We start from the raw sequence: 22,093 nt of genomic DNA on the forward strand, positions 1-22,093 counted from the left end.
TGTGTAGCAGCAGTGAAACAGATACATTCATTATATACATTTATATATAATAATCAATAATAACAGATAACATTCCGTGGACTGTCTTCTAAATATTTAATTACCAATAAAGTTAAGGATGTATTTTATAAAACACCTCATCTCTTATATCCTTTTTGAGCTTTATTTTAAAAAGAGATCTTTTATGTTCCTTTCATGGTGCTGAGGGTCAATCTGTTTTTTCTGCAGTCTCGGGTCCTCAGGAGTGCACACACCTCCAAGGTTTCAGTTTGTTCCATAAGATGATGTTCTTGGAGACAGTGACATCAGTGCACCTCAATGAACATAATTGAATACATTAACGTGACTGTGAATACAAATTAAATACAATTATAAACTGTAAAACAAACCATTTGTTGGCGTTGTGATTATTTTCATTTGGCAGCTGTTAGCTTTTTTATTTAATAATCAGAATCAGTCATCACACGTTTTACACACACTGTGTATTATGTATTTATATAATGAAAATATTTAGATAATTTTAGATTCACATCTACTAGGGGAAAATAACACGGCGACAATTAGCTAATAATGGTTGACTAGCTGTGAGGCCAAAAATACACTACATTTCCCAGAATGCTCGGCGCGCTGATCTGCTCCGTCGCCGCTCTTGTCGTCAGAAAAGTGCTGAAGAACCGGCGCGTGTCTCTTCTGTCTTCTTTCAGCGCCATTAAAGTTGCCTTGACTTGAACAGGAATGACGGTACGAGTGCCGCTAAACTTCTTCCCGTTAAGTTCCGCAGCAATATTTTATTATTAAAAAAATCCGTGTACTCGTGTAAAAGGAAGAAGCCGTTAGCATGCGAAACCGTGCGTTGCTAATGTGCAGCGTTCCAAACGGCTATCCGCTCCCTAGATAGTGCACTAGATAGTGTACATTACGTAAAGAACTTTCTTCGAAAGTAGTGTGCTATGGTATCAACCAGTCAGGCGTTTGGGATTGAGCCCAGAATACTCTCAGCCATCAGTTTATATTTTATATCATGTGCTCATTATATATATTTAAAATAATAATAATAATAATAATAATTTATTCTATGATTTTATGGATATAAAGTTATTGTCAGGTAAACTCCCCGGATGTAATGTATAATAAGAGAGGAGCAGTAACAGCTGTAGATTTTTAACAGCACAGCGATTTGACATGAAATATCACGATACACGATTTATAGGTACAACGATATATTAGTTTTGCATCACTTATCATGATATAACAATATAATATATATCTAGGTTTCAGCCAATTAATCAGGTCTTCTTGTCTTATCAAATGATAATACAGTAATACTGTCACTAAATTGTGCATTCTTTGCTGACAAATCAGATAATGTTGGTTTGTTCTCTTAAGGAACGAAAAGGAACTGCGAAGCTCGACTTCCTGAGGAAGATCGAGACGGAGATCCAGAAGAAATGGGAGGAGGAGAAAACTTTCGAGATCGACGCACCAGGGGTGGAGGTTAAAACGTGAGTTTGTGTTGAGACACTGCGTCATCAGAAGATGTTTAAAAATAAATAAATAAATGAAATAGTTTGTGCACCAACAAAATGCCCCAAAATCGAGTGAAAAGGCAGAAGACTGAAGGCACAAAGAGGAGGTTCTTGTTAAATGGAGAAGAATAAATCTGTCTGGAATAAGATGTTCAAAAACAAGAACATGTGCACAATATGGTGTGCACAAACTTTTGAGCGTATCGTGTGAACTCTCCTGATCTTTTAATATCCACTGTTTTTTTTGCAGTAAGAACAAGTACATGGTGACCTTTCCGTATCCGTACATGAACGGGAAACTGCACCTCGGTCACACGTTCTGTCTCTCCAAGTGTGAGGTTCGTTCATCTGCTCATATCGTATCTGATTATTTCTGATACATCAGAGTGTGTGTTTATCTCAAGTGATGATGATGATGATGATGATGATGTAATCTTCTGTAGTTTGCAGTGGGTTTTCAGCGCTTAAAAGGACTCCAGTGTCTTTTCCCCTTCGGATTACACTGCACTGGAATGCCTATTAAAGTAAGTCAACCACAATACACAATATATACTTATATATATACTTCATTGTGATTGGCTGGAGGTTCAGGTGTGAATAGTGGATTGTGATTGGCTGGAGGTTCAGGTGTGAATAGTGGATTGTGATTGGCTGGAGGTTCAGGTGTGAATAGTGGATTGTGATTGGCTGGAGGTTCAGGTGTGAATAGTGGATTGTGATTGGCTGGAAGTTTAGCTGTGAATAGTGGATTGTGATTGGCTGGAAGTTCAGGTGTGAATAGTGGATTGTGATTGGCTGGAAGTTCAGGTGTGAATAGTGGATTGTGATTGGCTGGAGGTTCAGGTGTGAATAGTGGATTGTGATTGGCTGGAGGTTCAGGTGTGAATAGTGGATTGTGATTGGCTGGAGGTTCAGGTGTGAATAGTGGATTGTGATTGGCTGGAAGTTCAGGTGTGAATAGTGGATTGTGATTGGCTGGAGGTTCAGGTGTGAATAGTGGATTGTGATTGGCTGGAGGTTCAGGTGTGAATAGTGGATTGTGATTGGCTGGAGGTTCAGGTGTGAATAGTGGATTGTGATTGGCTGGAGGTTCAGTTAGTTTGTGTTTTCAGTTGAATGTAAATGAATGTTCTGCTTATAAACACGTGTAACCATAGTAACATCCAGTTCCATCCAGAGTGAGATGGTGATTGTACACGTTTCCTAATGACCTCACTGATCTCCATGGAGGAGTTTTGAGTGTGGTGGAACTTCTATGATGAATACGGGGATTTTCAAGGCAGAAGATGAATTTGAAGAACTAAAGAAGAAAAAGTTCATAGAAACAGAATGAAAAACAGCATCAGCAGGAGTTCAGTCCAACAGCTTCAGTACATTTTACTCCTGTAAATAAATATAATCTTCTGGCACTACTTTATCTGTGTGTGTGATTCGGAGCAGCAGAACTGTAGATGAACGAGTCGTATATAAAACGTGTAATAAAAGTGTTATTTTGATCCATTCAGTCAGTTTCACTCTGCAAACATCAATAACAGCTTGAACTTCTCAATGCTGGAAGTGACCATGATATCAGGTGATAATCCACAGCTTGGTGTGAGACAGTACACCATTATAATGATCTCCACCTCACCTCCAGACCGTCTTCACCTTCACATCTGCACTAACATCCTGGAACACCTCACACCTGGATCATATCTAATATTCCACAGTGTGGATGATTTTCGCAGATCAGTGAATATTGAATTTTCTATACCTGCAGCTGGTATATTTCTCTCTGTGTGTGTGTGTGTGTGTGTGTGTGTGTGTGTGTGTGTGTGTGTGTGTGTGTGTAGGCCTGTGCAGACAAATTAAAGCGAGAGATGGAGCTCTATGGAAATCCACCCCAGTTTCCTGATGAAGATGAGGAGGAAGCAGAAGAGAAGCCGAAGACCTCGGACGAGATCATCATCAAAGACAAGGCGAAGGGGAAGAAGGTACTGATGCTGAATTTTCTTTTTCTCTTCCCCTGTCACTCTTTTAGATTTAAAAACAAGTGAAATGATTTCTATCTTTCTATTCGTCTTTACAAAAATTCTTACAAAAATTTAAAGCTGCTGAAAACAATATAAATGTTTAATAAAAGCAGTTCATGTATTAAATGAGAATTACAGCTGGTGATTAACACATTTCTTTATTAACACTATTACAATAAATAAACAGCAGTATGATGATTTATTTTGCTCATTTATATAATTACAGTCTGCTAAATAAATGTGACTTTTACTGCAGTCTGTCAGTGGTACAAAAAATAAATAAAAAAAATCAGTGTTTATATACAATTTGTATTACAAAGAAACTGGAATCCTGATCTCCTGACTCTGATGTTATGTTACGGTTCCTTTATAATATAAAACTATTAATGATTATTATTAATTTTGTGAAAATATGAAAGTTGTCATTATGATGATTTATGAATACAGAGTTTGGTCTGCGTTTTCTCTACTCAGAGCAAAGCAGCTGCTAAAGCCGGATCCTCCAAGTTCCAGTGGGACATCATGAAGTCTCTGGGCCTGAAGGACGAGGAGATCGTGAAGTTCTCTAACGCTGAGCACTGGCTCGATTATTTTCCTCCACTGGCAGTGGAAGATCTGAAAAAGATGGGTGTGAAGGTAGTAGACCTGGAGCTAATATATCCATCCGTCCATCCATCCATCCATCCATCCATAATAAAACACACACTCAGCTCATTGTCTCTCCAACGAGGCTGTTTTCTCACAGCTTTTTATTCTTTTCTCTTCGTTCACTGCAGCAGAGAACATTTGTTAATGAAATCACATACAGGTCTGTGATCCTTACCACACCTTTACTGTGGCTCCGCCCCTTGTTTACAAACCTGCACTCAGCCACGCCTCACATATATATATATATATATATATATATGATGGTTTTTTATATTATGGACATTTAGCTTTTGATTGATGTTTAAATTGTGTGTATGATCTTCAAAATTAAATATATTTATATATATATATGAAATGTAAACATTTAAAATATTTGCATTATATATTTTATATTATTTAAAAAAAATAGTTTTAGTAATTAACACATCCTTATTAATATATTATTTAACACCTTCTTTAAAAAAACATCCTCACAGTTTCTGATATCATGTTTTAAGGTCCTGGCAACATGACACAAATATCACAATAATAATAATAATAATAACTTATTAAAGTGTTTTCAATGCATAGAAAAAGGAATGAAAAAAAAAATTATAGTAATAATAATAAGAAAAAACTAATCAGAAAATTTAAATAAGTAAATAAACATCACAGAATACGTCACAAAAATTATGATCACATAAAAACTGTCCTGAAAAAGTGAGTTTTGAGAGCAGATATAAAAACACTAAAAGACTCGGCTGGTCGAATCTCAATGGGGAGCGAATTCCCCAGTTTTGGTGCGTGTGAGGAAAAAGCCTGATCACCCAGAGAGCGTAAACGTGTAGGAGGGAAAAAGGAAAACACCAGAATCAGAGGAGCGGAGATCACAGCAACATAAATACACAACACCATATCTATGGTATCCTGGAGAAAAGTATCCTAGAATTTTTATCACGATATTTATTCCATATCGATATATCGCCCGGCTCTATCAGATGTAATAGAAACCCTTAGGTGATGTTTCCAGTGGTATCTCTCTGCCCTGTATACAGCACCATCAGGAGCGCTGTTATAAATAGCTATAAGCTGAGAGGAGATCAAAGATGGACTGTGGTGTGTTTTAGGTGGACTGGCGTCGCTCCTTCATCACCACCGACGTTAACCCTTTCTACGACTCCTTTGTCCGCTGGCAGTTTTTGACTCTGAGAGACAGGAAGAAGATCAAGTTTGGGAAGAGGTACACCTTCTGTTTTTCATCCTGTTCAAATGTTGATATGAATGAAATGCAAAATAAACATAATTTCTGATTTCCCAGGTACACGATTTACTCTCCGAAGGACGGACAGCCGTGTATGGACCACGACAGACAGACTGGAGAAGTGGGGACACGTCAACTCAACTCAATCATTTTCAATCAACATTATATTTTAGGGGATTGATATTTATTATTATTATTATTATTATTCCAGGGGGTCGGACCTCAGGAGTACACGCTTATTAAAATGAAGATGGTGGAACCTTATCCTGCAAAACTGAGGTAAAAAAACAAAAGCCACCATATGACTACTTTAAATTTCCTCAAAGTTCTTAACTCGTCTTCCACCTTCTGATGTTGGACTATTTTAAAATGTTTATTTATCCTCCTTTACAAAGATTTTAGAAATTGTCTTAAACGTCATGATTTTGGGCCCAATATATAGACCAAAAGTATTTGGACACCCGCCTTTTCCACGCACATGTGTTGGAGGCACTCAATTGTACATGAGCATGAGATTTTCCCTTCACTTGAACTAAAAGACCCGAATCTGTTCCAGCATCACTACGATCCTGTGCACAAAGCCAGCTTCATGAACATCTGCTTTTCATTTGGTTAGGAGTGGAAGATCTCCTGCTATAGAGATGTTGAACACCTTTGGGGTGAATTTTTAATGCTGACTGCCTCCTCACCTATTCTCCTTAAAAATGTACATTGTTTGATTTGATTTCTGCTCCAGCACTCTGAAAGGGAAGAAGGTGTTCCTGGTGGCAGCCACACTGAGGCCGGAGACCATGTTTGGGCAGACGAACTGCTGGATCAGACCTGATATGAAGTACGTGGCGTTCGAGACTGTGAGCGGAGATGTGTTCATCAGCACGCAGAGAGCTGCCAGGAACATGGCCTACCAGGGCTTCACGAAGAAGAACGGAGTGGTGCCTGTAGTCATGCAACTGCTCGGACAGGTTTCTACACACACACACACACAATCTACACACGCTATCTTGGGTATCTGAAAGGAAAAAGTGTCTGAAGCATGTAAGGAATTACATAAAGCAGTACAACTGCCCTGTAGCTCAGGGGCAATACACCAAATTCTGCACAGTGTTTTCTGAGCCTTCCTTTTTTTTTACTGTTATTATTACATATTCTCTATTCTATCAAGTAGCACCAATAACCAGCTTTGAACAGGACATTCCTGCAAACAAACCAAAGAAAAAAACATCTGTATTGTAATACATTGATAAACGTTAATCGCTGGAACTATCGACAATCAGCATAAATCTGCACCTATAGTTGTTCTGGCTTCCAGTCCACTGTCATTTCAAGATTGGCCTCTAGAGGCGCTAATTATTTGTCAGCTTCAGCCAGCAACCACATGCATATGCATAAGTAGGTAAATGTTTTTATTTGAAATGGCAATGAATATGGAAAAATGTCATTATGATAGTAATAATGCTCTTTTAATAGCCGATTTATCTTTTAAAAAGTAATGCTCATTTATCTGTATGGTGCAGAACTAAATAATAAACTAATCCAGCATCAGGAAGCAAAATAAATACATTTAAAATCATAAAATCTCATGGAACGATGCAGTTTGGTAATACTGGGGCTTGAACCCATGACCTTCTGATCAGTAACCCAGAGCCTAAACCACTAAACTCCCACCTTCCACTATTTATTACACAGTTTGATGCTGGTGGATGTACTGGTGAGTGGGCTGTTAGTAAAACGTTCTACCTTCTGTTTTCTACTTTCTGTTTTTCCAGGACATTCTCGGCTGCGCCCTGAACGCTCCATTGACTACCTACAAGACCATCTATGCCCTGCCGATGCTTACCATCAAGGAGGATAAAGGTCTGCATTCGTCCGGTTTACGTTATCCTTAAACGGTTTATAATAGAGGTGTAAGAAAATATCGATACACATGAGTATCGCGATATTTTGTTTGCCGATACTGTATCGATTCTCAAAAACACGATATCTATATTTAACATAATAATAAAGAATTCGCAACGGATCTATGGCAGTTGTTTTGTTTTGAGTTTATATTTCGACCGCTACATGGATAATATAATCAGCGTTTATTTATTCCTGATCATCGCTGCTGTGATTTGTTCTGATGACGTACAGGTCGAGCCCAGGTGATCACACACTAATGCAACTCTAAATGGAAAAAAACGACTTGTGTATAAATCACAGCAGCTGATTCAGAGGGAGACAGGACCGTGTCAGACTGTAAAAAGTGTATGTGTAGCTCAGGATGAAGTTGGAGCAGGTCTCCTGAAAGTAATCAGTAGAGGAGCAGGAGGTTCCTGACGTCATGTGTTTTTGAGCGTAGGAACAGGAGTAGTGACGAGCGTGCCCTCGGATGCTCCTGACGACATCGCTGCGCTCAGAGACCTCAAAAAGAAAGCGGTGATTATTTCTATATTTATTTAATTGTTGAGGATTTGATTTAGTTGTATGCAGAAGGTTGTTTAAGATCAACACGGTTGCTGATTGTTTATTCTCCAGGCTCTGAGGGAGAAGTACGGGATCGAAGATCACATGGTGCTGCCTTTTGAACCGGTGAGCAGCTTCATGTGTTTATCTTCACTTAAGCTGTTTTATTTCCCTCGTTCGCTTGGAAGAGATTTGTTCCTCTTCTCTTTCATTATTGTATTTCTGGTCATCAGCCTGACCATCCAAAACCATTCAGAACCTTTTTTGTTTGTTTGTGTAACTGCAGAAAGAAAACAAACACAATTCTTTTTTTTTTTTCAAGGTTCCCATCATTGAGATCCCAGGTTATGGAAACCTTTCAGCTCCTCTGGTGTGCGATGAGCTGAAGATCCAAAGCCAGAATGATAGAGAGAAGCTCGCTGAGGCCAAAGAGAGAGTCTACCTCAAAGGCTTCTATGAAGGGGTGAGACTTCAGCATTTTTGGGTGGATATACGGCAAATCTAGGGGGGGGTTGGGTTGTCTCGACTGTTATGTATTTACCTACCCATCCATCCATCCATCCATCCATCCATCCACCTTATTCTATCTATCTGTCTGCCTGTCTGCCTGTCTGTCTGTCTGTCTGCCTGTCTGTCTGTCTGTCTGTCTATCCGTCTACTTATCTACTTACTTACTTATTTATTTATTTTTATCCAGGTTATGCTGGTTGATGGTTTTAAGGGGCAGAAGGTTCAGGATGTGAAGAAACCGATTCAGAAGATGATGGTGGACAAGGTTTGTATGTTTGTGGTTTTTTTGCTCAGAAACACTGACTGTTTTCTTCGTAATCGTGTTCATTTGATCACTGTAAATTTCAACGCGCTTTCCTGATAATTGTATTAGGCCACGCCCACAAAACTCCATAAAAGGTAAAGTGCACTGAGTGCTGGAGAACAAAATGAGTAATCAGGGGAAGGACTGAGAGTCAGAGGTAGACGTTATTTTAATAAAGTATTATTATTATTATTATTATTATTATTAAAGATTCACATTTTAAGATTTTGTGGAGATATTTTCAGCTACAAGGGTGTTAGTAAAGTCTGTCTCTGTGCCACTGTACTGTTAATAAAAGAAGCTCAGCTGTAACTGAAGCAGATGTTTTTATTGGAGAAACACCGCTGGAATGAGTAAATAAACAGCACGTGTAGTGTAAACACAGTACACAGTTTTCTTTTCTGGTGTAAAACTCGGGTCTTTTTCTTTACATCAGTTTGTTGCAGTAAACACGTTTTTTTATTCGGTCTTCAGGGCGAGGCGTTGATTTACATGGAGCCTGAAAAGCAAGTGATCTCTCGCTCGGCAGACGAGTGCGTGGTGGCTCTGTGTGATCAGTGGTGAGTGGATTTTAAACACAGACGTCTGTTTTGTCGGAGGAATGAAACTCCTGTTTCGCTAACAGACTCGTGGAATATTGGAAAAGACTCGGATTCACATTACTGGTGAAAAACAGTCGTGATTAATGACCCGTTCTCAGGATGAAAGAGGAGCGGGATTAACGAGATAAAACACCATGTTGCCGTTAATCCTCTTTCTCTCTTCTACAATTAATTACACAAGCCCGAGATTTTACTCTACGCCATCGAACCACTTTAGACGTTTTTCACAGTCATTTCACCTCTCTTTCCATCTTTTTTTAAATTAATTAATTCATTTTTCTTTTCCTGCCCCCTTACTTTTTGTTGATTTATCTATGACAGGTATCTCGATTATGGAAACAAGGAGTGGAAGCAGCAAGCTGTTACTGTTCTGGAGTCTCTGGAGACGTGAGTTCTTTCTTTCTTTCTCTCTCTCTCTCTCTCTCTCTCTCTCTCTCTCTCTCTCTCTCTCTCTCTCTCTCTCTAAGATTCTGGCTTAATAAATATTGTATATACATACGTACATATTGATTATATAATCAGTCTCATTGCCCTTAGGGTATATTGATGTTATAATATAAAAAAAAAAAGTTTATTTGAGACAATTTGATACAATAACAGATCAGTAAAAAAAAAAAAATTTTGATCTGTTCCTGTATTTTGTGGAAAATATATTTAATAAAATAAATGTTTATAAAATTTAAATATTTAAAGTTTAAGTAATATTTTAAATATTATTAATGTTATTTCTTTATTTATATTTGCAATGTAGATTTGTATGGAAACCGGGGTGAATTATTTATTTATTTTCAAAAGCTGAGTTTTGTGTAAGACATGATTTTTTTTTCTCTGCATTCTGCAAAGTGCTTTATTTCAAATTTATAATTTTTAAGATTATTAGAAAAAAGAATTGATGCTCATCAGGATTTTTAAATGTGGATTTTTTTTTACATATAAACATTAATATTAATATACACACACACACACACACACACACACACACACACACACACACACACACACACACACACACACTTACTGTTCTGTATGAAATTTGCAGATTCTGTGATGAGACGAGGAAGAACTTCGAGGCAACACTAGCATGGCTTCAGGAACACGCCTGCTCCAGAACATATGGTTTAGGTAAAGAATGATTCTCTACATGTTCACTTACAGCTAGGTTTAATCTTATACTCTCTCACACACACACACACACACACACACACACACACACACACACACACACACGTCTATTAGGACAAAAGGATGTTGTGTAGATAAAAACAGCAGCAGTCATGAACACAATATCGCTTGAAAGCAAATGATTCACAATTTGGCCAAAAGTATTGGGACACCAGATTTTTCCAGACGTATGTGGTTCTTTCCCAAACGGAAGTGGAAGATCTCCTGCTATAGAGCTCTAAACCGTTTTGAATATAAATGAATGTGAACACAGACTGCACACCTCACCTACATCAGTACCTGACTTTACTAACACCCTTGTAGCTCCTCATCCTGTGGATCACCTGCAGCTCTTCTTCAGTCAGGTATTGATTCCTTTATGTTTGTTTGTTTGTTTTCTCCTCCTGTAGGTACACGTCTGCCGTGGGACGAACAGTGGCTTATCGAGTCTCTATCAGACTCCACCATCTACATGGCTTACTACACTGTAGCCCACTTACTGCAGGGAGGAGTTCTCAACGGACTGGGAGCTTCACCTTTGGGAATCAGGTACTCTTAGTACTGCAAGTTCAAGATACAACACTGAAGCATCACTAGATTATTTATATTAAAGATCTTCACAATTAAACATGTGTATCATTTTCCAGACCGGAGCAGATGACCAGAGAGGTGTGGGACTTCATCTTCTTCAAAACAGCTCCCTTTCCCAAGACAAACATCCCTAAGGAGCATCTGCAGAGGCTGAGGAGAGAGTTCGAGTACTGGTACCCCGTGGATGCTCGTGTCTCCGGGAAAGACCTGGTGCCAAACCATCTGTCCTACTACCTGTACAACCACGTGGCCATGTGGCCTGAAGATAGGTGTGTACCGATTTATTTAGAACATCTGGATCCAGGTTATGGATGATGATGATGATGATGATGATTTTTTATCCAGTTTCAGTTTGATCTCTGAACGTTTCTGAGCTGCTTAAAGGTTTTGATGGAGAATGTTTTATTTCTGCAGTGGGAAGTGGCCCAGAGCCGTTCGGGCCAACGGACACCTCCTGTTAAATTCTGAGAAGGTGGGTTTTTATCTCCACCCTAATTATGGAGTGTTTAATCATACTGAATTGTTCTGTGTATGTGTAAGACCACGCAGAGCATTGATATGATATGAGGCTGCACCTGAAGGGAATCATGATCAGTATTAATATGATATGTGGAGAAGTAATTATTACAGAAGAATCCCCCTGAAATACGCCTTTGTGGGTTATTCCACTCTCTCACTCTATCTCTCGCTCTCTCTCTTTCTCCCCCCCTTTCCCTCTCTCTCTCTCTCTCTCTCTCTCAATCTCCCATCTCTCTTTCATCACTCTTCCAGCTCTCTCTCCTTCTTTATCTCTCTTGCTCCTTTCTAGTCTCTAGTACTTGCTCTCCCTCTCTCCCTCTTTTCCTTTTATTGCTCTCATTCTCTAGCTCTCTTTTCCTCTTCTTAAGAAAAAAAAAAAAGAAAAACACACGTCACTTTACTGAGAAATCAGAAAGTGTAAACTCCTACATTTTTATTCCAAAGTGTAATTCTTTTATTAATTATATATTTGACTGATCTGTTTTTATTTTATTTATTTCTTCTTTTTTTTATTTTTTTTATTATTATTTTTTTTTTTTAGATGTCCAAGTCCACAGGAAACTTCCTGACCCTGAGCCAGGCCATCGACAAGTTCTCTGCAGATGGTAAGTACTCTGAAACATCATCCACAGCTTCAGGGGTCTTCATGATGGCCTTGTTTTCTCTTTGTCTCTCTGGCTTTTCTGAAAGACAGAAGGAAGGCTTTATTTTGAAATTCTTTTGTTCATTTTTGGAAGCAGACTGAACAGACGACGTTTTCCCAAAGGAGTGAGTGTTGAAATCAGTCCATCTGGAGAAAAGTACAGACGTCTGTCAGTTCCTCATTTCAGCACGTGTGTGTGTGTGTGTGTGTGTGTGTGTGTGTGTGTTAATTATGGAAAATGCACAGTATGGGCAAAAGTATTGGGACACCTGATTTTTCCACACATGTGCTTCTTCCCCCACAATTGTATCGGACGTCTTAGGATGAAGGAGCATGAAATTTTGCCTTCACTTGAACTAGGAGACTCAAAACCTGTTTCAGCATGACCATGTTCCTGTGCAAATCCAGCTCCATGAAGATCTGCTTTATGCTTTTTTATAAATTTTAGTTTTTTTTTACACAGAGTATACTAAATGTTCTCTGTCCTGAATAATCCTTCTCCATGTTAATAACTGTAATGTAGAAAATATTATTAATACAAACCAATGCAGCTGCATCACCATTACAGGACATGATCTGAAAAAAACACCACTGGATTTAACATTTAAGATCATAAATAGTTATTTAAAAAAATGACACAAAGTTTTAAAATGAATCGTTTATCACTATTTTGATGTTTTTTTTATAGTTGTCTGTATTTATAATTTTTTTTTTATAATCGTCTCTCAGGTATGCGCTTGGCTCTCGCCGATGCCGGAGACACAGTAGAAGACGCAAACTTCGTAGAGACCATGGCAGACGCTGGCATCCTGCGTCTCTACACCTGGGTGGAATGGGTCAAAGAGATCATCTCCAACCAGAACAATCTGAGAACCGGACCTGCGGATACGTTTAACGATCGCGTGTTCGCCAGGTAATGATCACATCACATAATTATCACATTTTTCAGGGATCTAAATTTTATTTTTAATAATTTATTTATTAAATTCCTCATGACATGTAAATCAGATCTAAATCCTAAGATTTTTTTGTTTCGTGTTTACAGTGAAATTAACTCTGGGATCATCAGAACCGAGCAGCATTATGAGAGAATGATGTACAAGGAGGCACTAAAGACAGGATTCTTTGAGTTCCAAGTAACACACACACACACCCACACACACACACACACACACACACACACACACACACACACACACACACTGTTCATTCCTGCTTCTGATTAATGATCTGTTATTGAAATACGTGTATAAAGAGACCAAAGCTACTGTTCTCCTCACGTTCCTTGTGTGATGTTCTCCTCCCAGGCAGCGAAGGATAAATATCGTGAACTGGCCATCGAGGGAATGCACAGAGATCTGGTGTTCCAGTTCATAGAGAATCAGACCCTGCTCCTGGCTCCTATCTGCCCTCACCTGTGTGAGTACACCTGGGCACTGCTCGGAAAGGTGAGCAACACTACGCTTAGCCTTAAAAAGTTAAACTTTTCAGCATTTTATTTTTTTTTTGCCATGTAATTGTCATGATTTAAACCAGAAGATCATCCCAGCTGTCTCAGATCAGTCTGCATCGTCTGAACTACGCCCGAGATGTGCCAGGCACGCTTACAAAATCTGATCCTCCTTTTATTTCCCCTCTTTGTGCTGTTCTTTTCTTTCCAGACTGATTCACTGATGAAGGCTCGCTGGCCTGCGGCTGGTCCAGTCAACGAGGTTCTGATCCGGTCCTCACAGTACCTGATGGAGACGGCCCACGACCTGCGGCTCCGTCTCAAAGCCTACATGCAGCCTTCTAAGAACAAGGTGTGTGTAGTTTGGGGTGAGGGGTGTATATAGATGATCATTAGTTTGTGGACACCTGACCATCAGATTGCTGTGTGAATCTTTCTAAACATCTCATTCCACGTTGAGTCTCCCATGTGCTGTGAATGAGCTCCACTATTCTGGGAAGATGTTCCATCAGATTTTGTGGAGACTCATTCAGCTACAAGGGTGTTAGTAGAGTCAGGTACTGAGCTCTATAGCAGGAGATCTTCCACATCTTCCAACCCATGGAAAGCAGATCTTCACGGAACTGGCTTATTTTTTTTAGAAAGGAGACAACAAACCCCCGGTGAAGCCCTCTCACTGCACCGTGTACGTGGCGAAGAGTTATCCCCCCTGGCAGCACAGCGCCCTCTCTCTCCTGGCCAAACACTACAAGGTAAAACTGATAAATCTGTTCTATAGCTGATGAGCACCTGAAAGATCTTACGTTCAAACTTAATCGTGGAAAACACACCTTTTCCTGAGAGCCCAGGACGTTTTCTGTCCTCCGTTCACAAACACGTTACGTAACACTGCAATATTTCTTTCTTTTCGTTTCTCAGAACAACAATGGAGCTCTTCCTGATAATAAGGTTATTGCGCTGGAGCTGGGATCCATGCCGGAGCTGAAGAAGTACATGAAGCGCGTCATGCCGTTTGTGGCCATGATCAAGGTACTGATGTGCGAAACGGAAAATTAATCGAAAATATAATAATCCAAAGTATTAAAGGAGACACTTTTATGTTATTCATTTATTCTATTACATGCTGGATTCTGATTGGTCGAAATATTTTGGGTAATTTTCTGCAAGTTACGGTGTTACGATATCGTTTCTATAGCAACTGCTCGGTTGTGTGCATATGGATATTAAATATTATTAATAATAAAAAAGAACGTTTTGATCAGCAGGATCACAGAGATGTTAGTTTAACAGTAATGGAAGGAGTAAACAGTGTCAGAGGTTTTTTATTTATTTATTTATTTTTTAATTTTCAGGACAAACATTTGACATTGTTTTCTCTGCGTTATGGTTTTATTACCTTCTGTTACCTGGTATTTACCTGGTGATGGAGCGAGCGTTTATAGCTGCTATAACATCAGCATAAACAGGAAATTGGGGCGGGGACAGGTTTAAACATGTTCATTAATAAATTACAAATCCTGAAATTAGCATTTTTAGAGAAACAAAATGCTTGGGGGAAAATAATCATCTTCAGGATGGTAGTCGCTGTGTCACACTGTATTCATTTCGTTGTTGATGGTTTTCCAATAACGCTGAAACCATTACATGGTTTATTCCTTACATGGAATTAGAAATGCAGCTGAAATGTACTGCTCAGTGTATACGTGTGATTTTTGTATCTCGAGATTAGGGTTTTTTTATGAATAGGGATAATGTCCCTAAATTGGACTGATTAATCAGCCAATTAATCAATTAATCAATTAATTAATTAATTATAGTTTGCATGAACAGTTCTGCATATGAGTGTCCATCACTGAACATCACCTCAACACTGATGGAACTGTAATGATGGACATTCGGGGGCTGAGGGTGAGGTTCCCTTGTGAGCCTGGTTCCTCTCAAGGGTTCTTCTTAATGAAGTCACAATTATAAGCAACAAACTTACAGGCACTAATTTTATACATTAGTTTATACTACTTTATAGCTACACAACTGTACAAATAGAGTATTGTGTTGAGAAACGGCTGATGAATGTGTGTGTGTGTGTGTGTGTGTGTGTGTGTGTGTGTGTGTGTGTGTGTGTGTGTGTGTGTGCAGGACAACCTGGAGAAGAAGGGGCCGAGGGTGCTGGATCTAGAGCTGGAGTTTGATGAGCGAGCAGTCCTACTGGAGAACATTGTTTATCTCACTAACTCCCTGGAGGTCAGAAGCCGAGCAGCTGTGCAGAAAATCTGAACATTTCCCCTGTTATTCTTAAACCTCTTATCTCTAGTTCCTCTCGCTCTTACTGCAGCGCCGAACCCGTTATGGACGATCTGTTCATCCTGTAATACGCCTCATACGCAGATCACCTGTTCAGTCATTTGTTTTCTGATTCTGTGTGTAGCTGGATCAGATCGACGTCCTGTTCGCCTCAGAAGGAGACGATAAAGTGAAGGAGGACTGCTGTCCAGGAAAACCCTTCACTGTGTTCAGATCAGAGGTAATGCACATCAATTCACCAGAATATGGCACAAAGAAAACACATAGTCATGAACTTTAATTTATGGGGGTTACAACCAGGAAGTGAATAGAAAAAAAAACAGAATCTCTGTTAGATTATTTCATGTTTGGCACCTCGATCAGTTTCATCCGAGAAATAAGGTGGATTTAAATAGGATTTCAGGTTCCTGAGATATGAGCAATAGTGTCAATGCTTGTGCTAGAGCGCCACCATTAGGCAGTTTAAGGCTCATGCTGTATGCTTGGGTAAGGGCTACGAACACTGTACCAAGTTTTGTATCATGTTTGCCTTTGGTTTGGTACTCGGACCTCTCGTAATTATGTATTAGATAGAGGTTGGTCGATTCATCGTTTCTGACGATTAATCAGCACTGATAGTTGATTGCTGGAAAAATCCATACCAATAGTTTTTCCAGCTTCTGGTTCACTGTCATTACAAGAGCGGCCTCTAGAGGCGAATCACTGACGTGCGATTTGATTTTACACGCGAGACTGCGCACAGCACGGAGAGAGATATTATATTTATCAATTATTTAATATTTATTAATGAATATATAAATATTTATCTCGTTTTGCACATTTTCACATTTAAGTACTGTTTATTTTTTTATTTTGAAATAATGTATGTTTTTTTGTAAAAGGTTCAGGTTTTACATGGAGTGTTATCTTTTTTTTTATTTTTTTTATATAATTTTAAAAACTATTGGTTGATTAATCGATTATCGGCGCGTACGATCCAACCAAACTATCTCTAATTATTAGGCACAATGACGATTAAAAATGTATTGTATTTCTGCATAAATGTCTCTGATTAAGTGATTATATATAATATAATGTTATTATATTAATATTATTATTATTATAATAGATGAGTTGAGCTGAAGTCATGAAATGTATTGTGTTTTAATAATTAACCACGTTGTTTTCCGCACTTGTTCCCTCCCTGTAGCCTGGTGTGTCAGTGTTTATGGTGAACCCTCAGCCCTTCAGCGGCCTTTTCTCCTCTCAGTTGGACATCCAGGAGGGAGACACCAGGGACAGCATCGCTCGCCGACTCTACAAATCCAACAGAGGCATCAAAGGTACACTGTCACCTTCATCCACTCTGTCCAGCACTGATTAGCATGTGTGTGTATGTGTGTAGTAGAGTGGACCAATCAGAATGAACTCTGGAGATGTTCCACATTTGTGATCTCTGTTTAAGATCTTTGTTGATCTTTGAGACTGAGACGTGGTGACGTGTGTTAGATAACCACGTGTTGAAAAATGTTAAAGTGGTTCTGAGCAGATTGTTTGTTGTGAACAAAGTGACGGTCTACCAGGAAACTGTACTCCTGTGTGTGTGTGTGTGTGTGTGTGTGTGTGTGTGTGTGTGTGTGTGTGTGTGTGTGTGTGTGTCTGTCTCTAAGCTTCTGATCCCCTGTTTCCCCTCTCAGATGTTACCAGAGTGAAGCTGATGCGTTTTGAAGACCCTCAGCTCGGCCCTCGGAGAGTTCCCGTGCTGGGGAAAGAGGAACACGGCAAGCTGGTCATTTCAGACAAGTGTGTGTTCCACATCAAACTGGAGGAAAAGAAGGTGCTTCTGAGTGACAACGGCGTCACGGTGGATGTGGGAGATACACTCATTTATCTGATCGACTGAGATGTTTAGGATGAAGGGAGAGAGTGATGGTGTCGAGCAGATGGACTTCACCGTGTCCTCGAGAGCATCAACACACTCGCGTTTATACAGTGTTTCCTATTTATACTGATTTGAATAAATTCGGGGAGATCAGATCTACACCGAGACCAGGAGCCTGAAACATAAAAAGCCTTAATCAGAGTAGGAAATACTTCAGTATTTCTCACTTTCTTCCTGTTTTTGAATTTTGGTGGAATAAAGATGGAATGTTCAAGTCCTTCATGCTCAGTGATGTTTAATAGACTTAACCTGCTCATGTTTATAATAATGAGACGTCCTCGAGGTCTACAGTGACGTATCAGCTGAACATTTCTCCTTATCTGGATCTGTCTGTAAACCGGAGACGTGTCTCGGCTCTCTGATGTTCTCGAGCCCTGGACCTTTTTCTCTGTAATAAATTACTTAAATAGAAAACAATCCAAATAAACTTCTCTCTCGTGTTTCTCAGAAAGACAGTGATGTTTATTGTCTGTTTCGTGTTTGTTTGTGTGTGTGTGTGTGTGTTTGTGTGTGTGTGTGTGTGTGTGAGATTGTTGGGGTATTGCTGCTTTGTGTTTTATCAGTTGTTTAGTAGTTGCAGGAGGAATGAATGCATTCAATTGTTTTTTACTTTATTGAGCAAAAAATAGAACAAGACTCACTGAGGGACCGTCAGACTGAAGGACTGAGCGACTAAGGGACAGTCAGCAAAGGAGTGAGGGCGAAAAAGACAGAGAAAGAGAGAGGGAGAGCTGGAGTAAGACAGACAGGGAGACAGACAGATGGAGAGACGGAGGCAGACAGAGTAAGACAGATAGATAGACAGAGTAAGATAGACAGGGAGACAGTAAGGCAGAGAGAGTAAGAAACAGACCAAGGGAGACAGACAGATGGAGAGACAGAGTAAGATAGACAGGGAAACAGACAGATGGAGAGACAGAGTAAGATAGACAGAGGGAGACTGAGTTACACAGACAGACAGACGGCTGCTGTACGAAGTTCTTATCTTTTCAGTGCAGCTTGTTGTTCGTGTGTCGCAGCCCAAACCGCTATCTGTATTAACACACTTCTGCTCCTAAAGAACTTTTAGACAGAGAGAGAGAGAGAGAGAGAGAGAGTGTGTGTGTGTGTGTGTGTGTGTGTGTGTATGTGTCAGTCAGATCAGGAACCACCTCTTGTTTCAAAAGGGTGATCGTTATTATTCTTCCAGTTTTCTTGGGGTGTGTGTGTGTGTGTGTGTGTGTGTGTGTGTGTGTGTGTGTGTGTGTGTGTGTGTGTGTGTGTGTGTGTGTGTGTGAGTGAGGAAGAGTTAGTTTGAATCATGCAGCAGCAGCCTCTTCTGAAATCCCAGAACAAACCACTGGATATTGGAGAACGAGGTCAGGAACGTCACGGTGCACGATCTGAGCGATGGACGTCGTGGACTGAGAGGGTGGAACTTCCTGTAGTGACTCGGCCTGGGCTCGGCCTGACGACCACCACAGTGACCACCATCACGCAGACGGGGGGAGACTGGAGCACGGGGCTGCTCGACGTGTGGAACGACCTCAGCACCTGTAAGAGGAAACGAGCTTCTAGCACTAACGGGGTTAACTTTCTAAACGTACAGAAAAATAAAGCAGTGAAAGTGTGAACGTGAGAACAGAGACGTGAACATGTGAAGAACTCGTAACTCCTTTCAGCTTGGCAGGAATCCTCATGAAATACAACAAGAGTATTAGAGCTTCTGAAGTGTCTGAAGGGTTCAGAAATCTAATCAAAACCCAGACACTAAATCTTTATAACACATTTATTAAGAATGAAGGACATTTAAATCTCAAAGAGATTAAAGCAGAATCTAAATATAACACATTTAAAATGATTCGGTCATTAATATGAAAATATGTACAATATTCAATATGTATTCATTCTGTAAACTCAATTAAATATTCAGTAAAGAGATGTTTGCTGAGTGTCTAATTGTCCAATTGTCCACTTTTAATAATAAGCACTAGGTGGCAGTATACATGTCAAACCCAGGACCAGAAAAGTGCTGCCTGTGAAACAGAAGAGGAAATGGAGAAGCTCACCTGCATCTCACCTAATGGAGTTCTGTGAGCGCTGCTTCATGCACGTGATCTGTTTCTGAAACGTTTCTGGATCTGGCAGGAGATTTGAGTTTCAAAATCTAAAAAAAATTATTATTTTGTATAAAAGAATAAACCCCAGGAATCAAACAGTTCCACATTCTGTGTGTATACACACACACACACACACACACACTACACAATTCATCAGCATTTTAACTAATCAATCATTCAATTAATTAATTATCTATCAAGTTACAAAAGCAGAACACTGTACACTGTCTGCCCAAAGGTTTGTGGACACCAGACCATCAGATTGGGTTTTGTGCTTTTAAACATCCTTTTAAGGATAGATAGATAGATTAGATAGATAGATAGATAGATAGATAGATAGATAGATAGATAGATAGATAGATAGATAGATAGATAGATAGATAGAGAGTTAGAGAGTTAGATAGAGATAGAGAGATAGATAGAAACAGAAAAGATGGATAAATCTAGATGGACTGAGAGCGAGGGAGAGACAGACAAATAAATAAATACAGAAAATTAATTTTAAGGTATCTCTGTGTGTGTGTGTGTGTGTGTGTGTGTGTGTGTCTGTGTCTGTGTGTGTGTCTGTGTCTGTGTGTGTGTGTGTGTAGGCTCGGTTGGTGTGTTTATGCCATGTTGTCTGGATATGAGTTTGGCTCATCAGTTTGGAGAGTGTGTGTGTTTGCCCCTGCTTCCTGCCTCCACGTTGGCCATGCGGGTTGCCATCAGAGAGCGTTTTAAAATCAGGGTAAGTGTTTAAAACCCTGCTGGTTTTATTCCCAGAGAACACACAGGAATCTGTTCAAATCTCACACGGATGTGGGAGTTCAGCGATTAAGACGTTGGTCTTCTGATCAGAAGGTTGTGAGTTGAAATCTAGGATTCTGCTGGGCCCTCGAGCAAGGCCCTTAAGTCTCACCTGCTCAGGTGTATATCTGAGATAACTGTAATCACTCAGGATTAGAGCATTTGCCAAATGTCATAAATGTCATATGAAGCATGAAGAGAAATGCTAGAGGGGGGTTGAATTGTAGGTTGTTATTAGAAGCAGCAGCTCATCTAAAACACCATCACCCTCAGTTATTGATTTACTCATTAATTAACTAATTAATACTTAATTCATGTTTCCATTGTCCATAATTTAGCTCCATACAGTTATTATTAAACCTAGTGGTCAAACACAGGAACTGCATCAAATGTTAATAATTAGGTTGTTACGTAATGGTGTTATAATGACGTGTTACGTTCTTCTTCTGAGTGTGTGATCTGTGTAGTGTGTGTGTGTATTGTGTGTGTGAGCATTACAGTATTACAGCGTGTGTGTGTGTGTGTGTGTGTGTGTGTGTGTGTGTGTGTGTGTGTGTGTGTGTGAGAGCAGGGCAGTATGTGTGAGGACTGGGTGACGGTTTTCTGCTGCTATCATCTCGCCGTGTGTCAGATGATGCGGGAGATGAAGAGAAGGCTGAAGAGACAGACGTACACAGTTACCACTTCACTGGAAAGCTGCTGAGGGACTCTGCGTGTGTGTGTGTGTGTGTGTGTGTGTGTGTGTGTGTGTGTGTGTGTGTGTGTGTGTGTGTGTGTTTGAAAACGGAAGCCTCTGTATGGATTTACACTCTCTGTAGTTTCCTCTTGGTGCTTGACTCAGCAGGAAGTGTGTGTGATGGAGATGAAATCGTCTGGTCTCATCCAAATAAACAGTTTCATGGAACTCTTTTCTTTGTCTGATGTCTGTACTCGATCCGAGTGCGATTCACATCCGATATAAACACACACACACACACACACACACACACACACACACACACTATATGCAATTCATCATTTTTCTTTATTTAAAAATCAATAAATTCATTAATTATCTAGTAAGCTACACAAACAAAACACCAGGCAACACTGTTCATTATCTGGCCAAAAGTTTGTGGACATCTAACCACATGCTTTTTGGTTCTTTCTGAACATCTCATTTCACATTTATTCTTCAGAGAAATACGAAAAGTCCTGAAAGTCAGCAGGAACTTGGAAGTTCTTCATGGAGAAACTGTCAGAGATAAAGAGGCATGAATGAATCAATTACAGTGTGTGTGTGTGTGTGTGTGTGTGTGTGTGGTCTTAACTCTGTACTTGCATGTGTCAGAGCTCATC

General features: G+C 39.7%; 2 protein-coding genes across 2 annotated transcripts; both read left to right on the forward strand.

Annotated features, from left to right (window-relative positions):
* The first annotated feature begins 596 nt into the window (after window positions 1–596).
* lars1b (leucyl-tRNA synthetase 1b) lies at window positions 597–18,321 on the forward strand. The gene is made up of 32 exons (XM_046868327.1): window positions 597–741; window positions 1,387–1,502; window positions 1,777–1,864; window positions 1,970–2,050; window positions 3,359–3,499; window positions 4,013–4,174; window positions 5,293–5,405; window positions 5,484–5,547; window positions 5,638–5,705; window positions 6,163–6,388; window positions 7,193–7,280; window positions 7,765–7,841; window positions 7,941–7,994; window positions 8,191–8,331; window positions 8,566–8,643; window positions 9,157–9,242; window positions 9,606–9,671; window positions 10,324–10,406; window positions 10,856–10,994; window positions 11,093–11,305; window positions 11,451–11,508; window positions 12,097–12,160; window positions 12,928–13,111; window positions 13,244–13,334; window positions 13,506–13,646; window positions 13,860–14,000; window positions 14,290–14,400; window positions 14,567–14,677; window positions 15,785–15,889; window positions 16,074–16,169; window positions 17,139–17,271; window positions 17,626–18,321. Exons 1-32 carry the CDS (start codon window positions 736–738, stop codon window positions 17,829–17,831), a joined length of 3,531 nt encoding a protein of 1,176 aa, XP_046724283.1. The 5' UTR covers window positions 597–735; the 3' UTR covers window positions 17,832–18,321.
* Window positions 18,322–18,967: 646 nt separating this feature from the next.
* Window positions 18,968–21,659, forward strand: plac8l1 (PLAC8 like 1). The gene is made up of 4 exons (XM_046868084.1): window positions 18,968–19,069; window positions 19,128–19,405; window positions 20,560–20,696; window positions 21,327–21,659. Exons 2-4 carry the CDS (start codon window positions 19,171–19,173, stop codon window positions 21,456–21,458), a joined length of 504 nt encoding a protein of 167 aa, XP_046724040.1. The 5' UTR covers window positions 18,968–19,069; window positions 19,128–19,170; the 3' UTR covers window positions 21,459–21,659.
* Window positions 21,660–22,093: the final 434 nt, after the last annotated feature.

Source organism: Silurus meridionalis, chromosome 15 (genome assembly GCF_014805685.1).
Source record: "Silurus meridionalis isolate SWU-2019-XX chromosome 15, ASM1480568v1, whole genome shotgun sequence".
In the NCBI taxonomy this organism is placed as follows: domain Eukaryota; kingdom Metazoa; phylum Chordata; class Actinopteri; order Siluriformes; family Siluridae; genus Silurus; species Silurus meridionalis.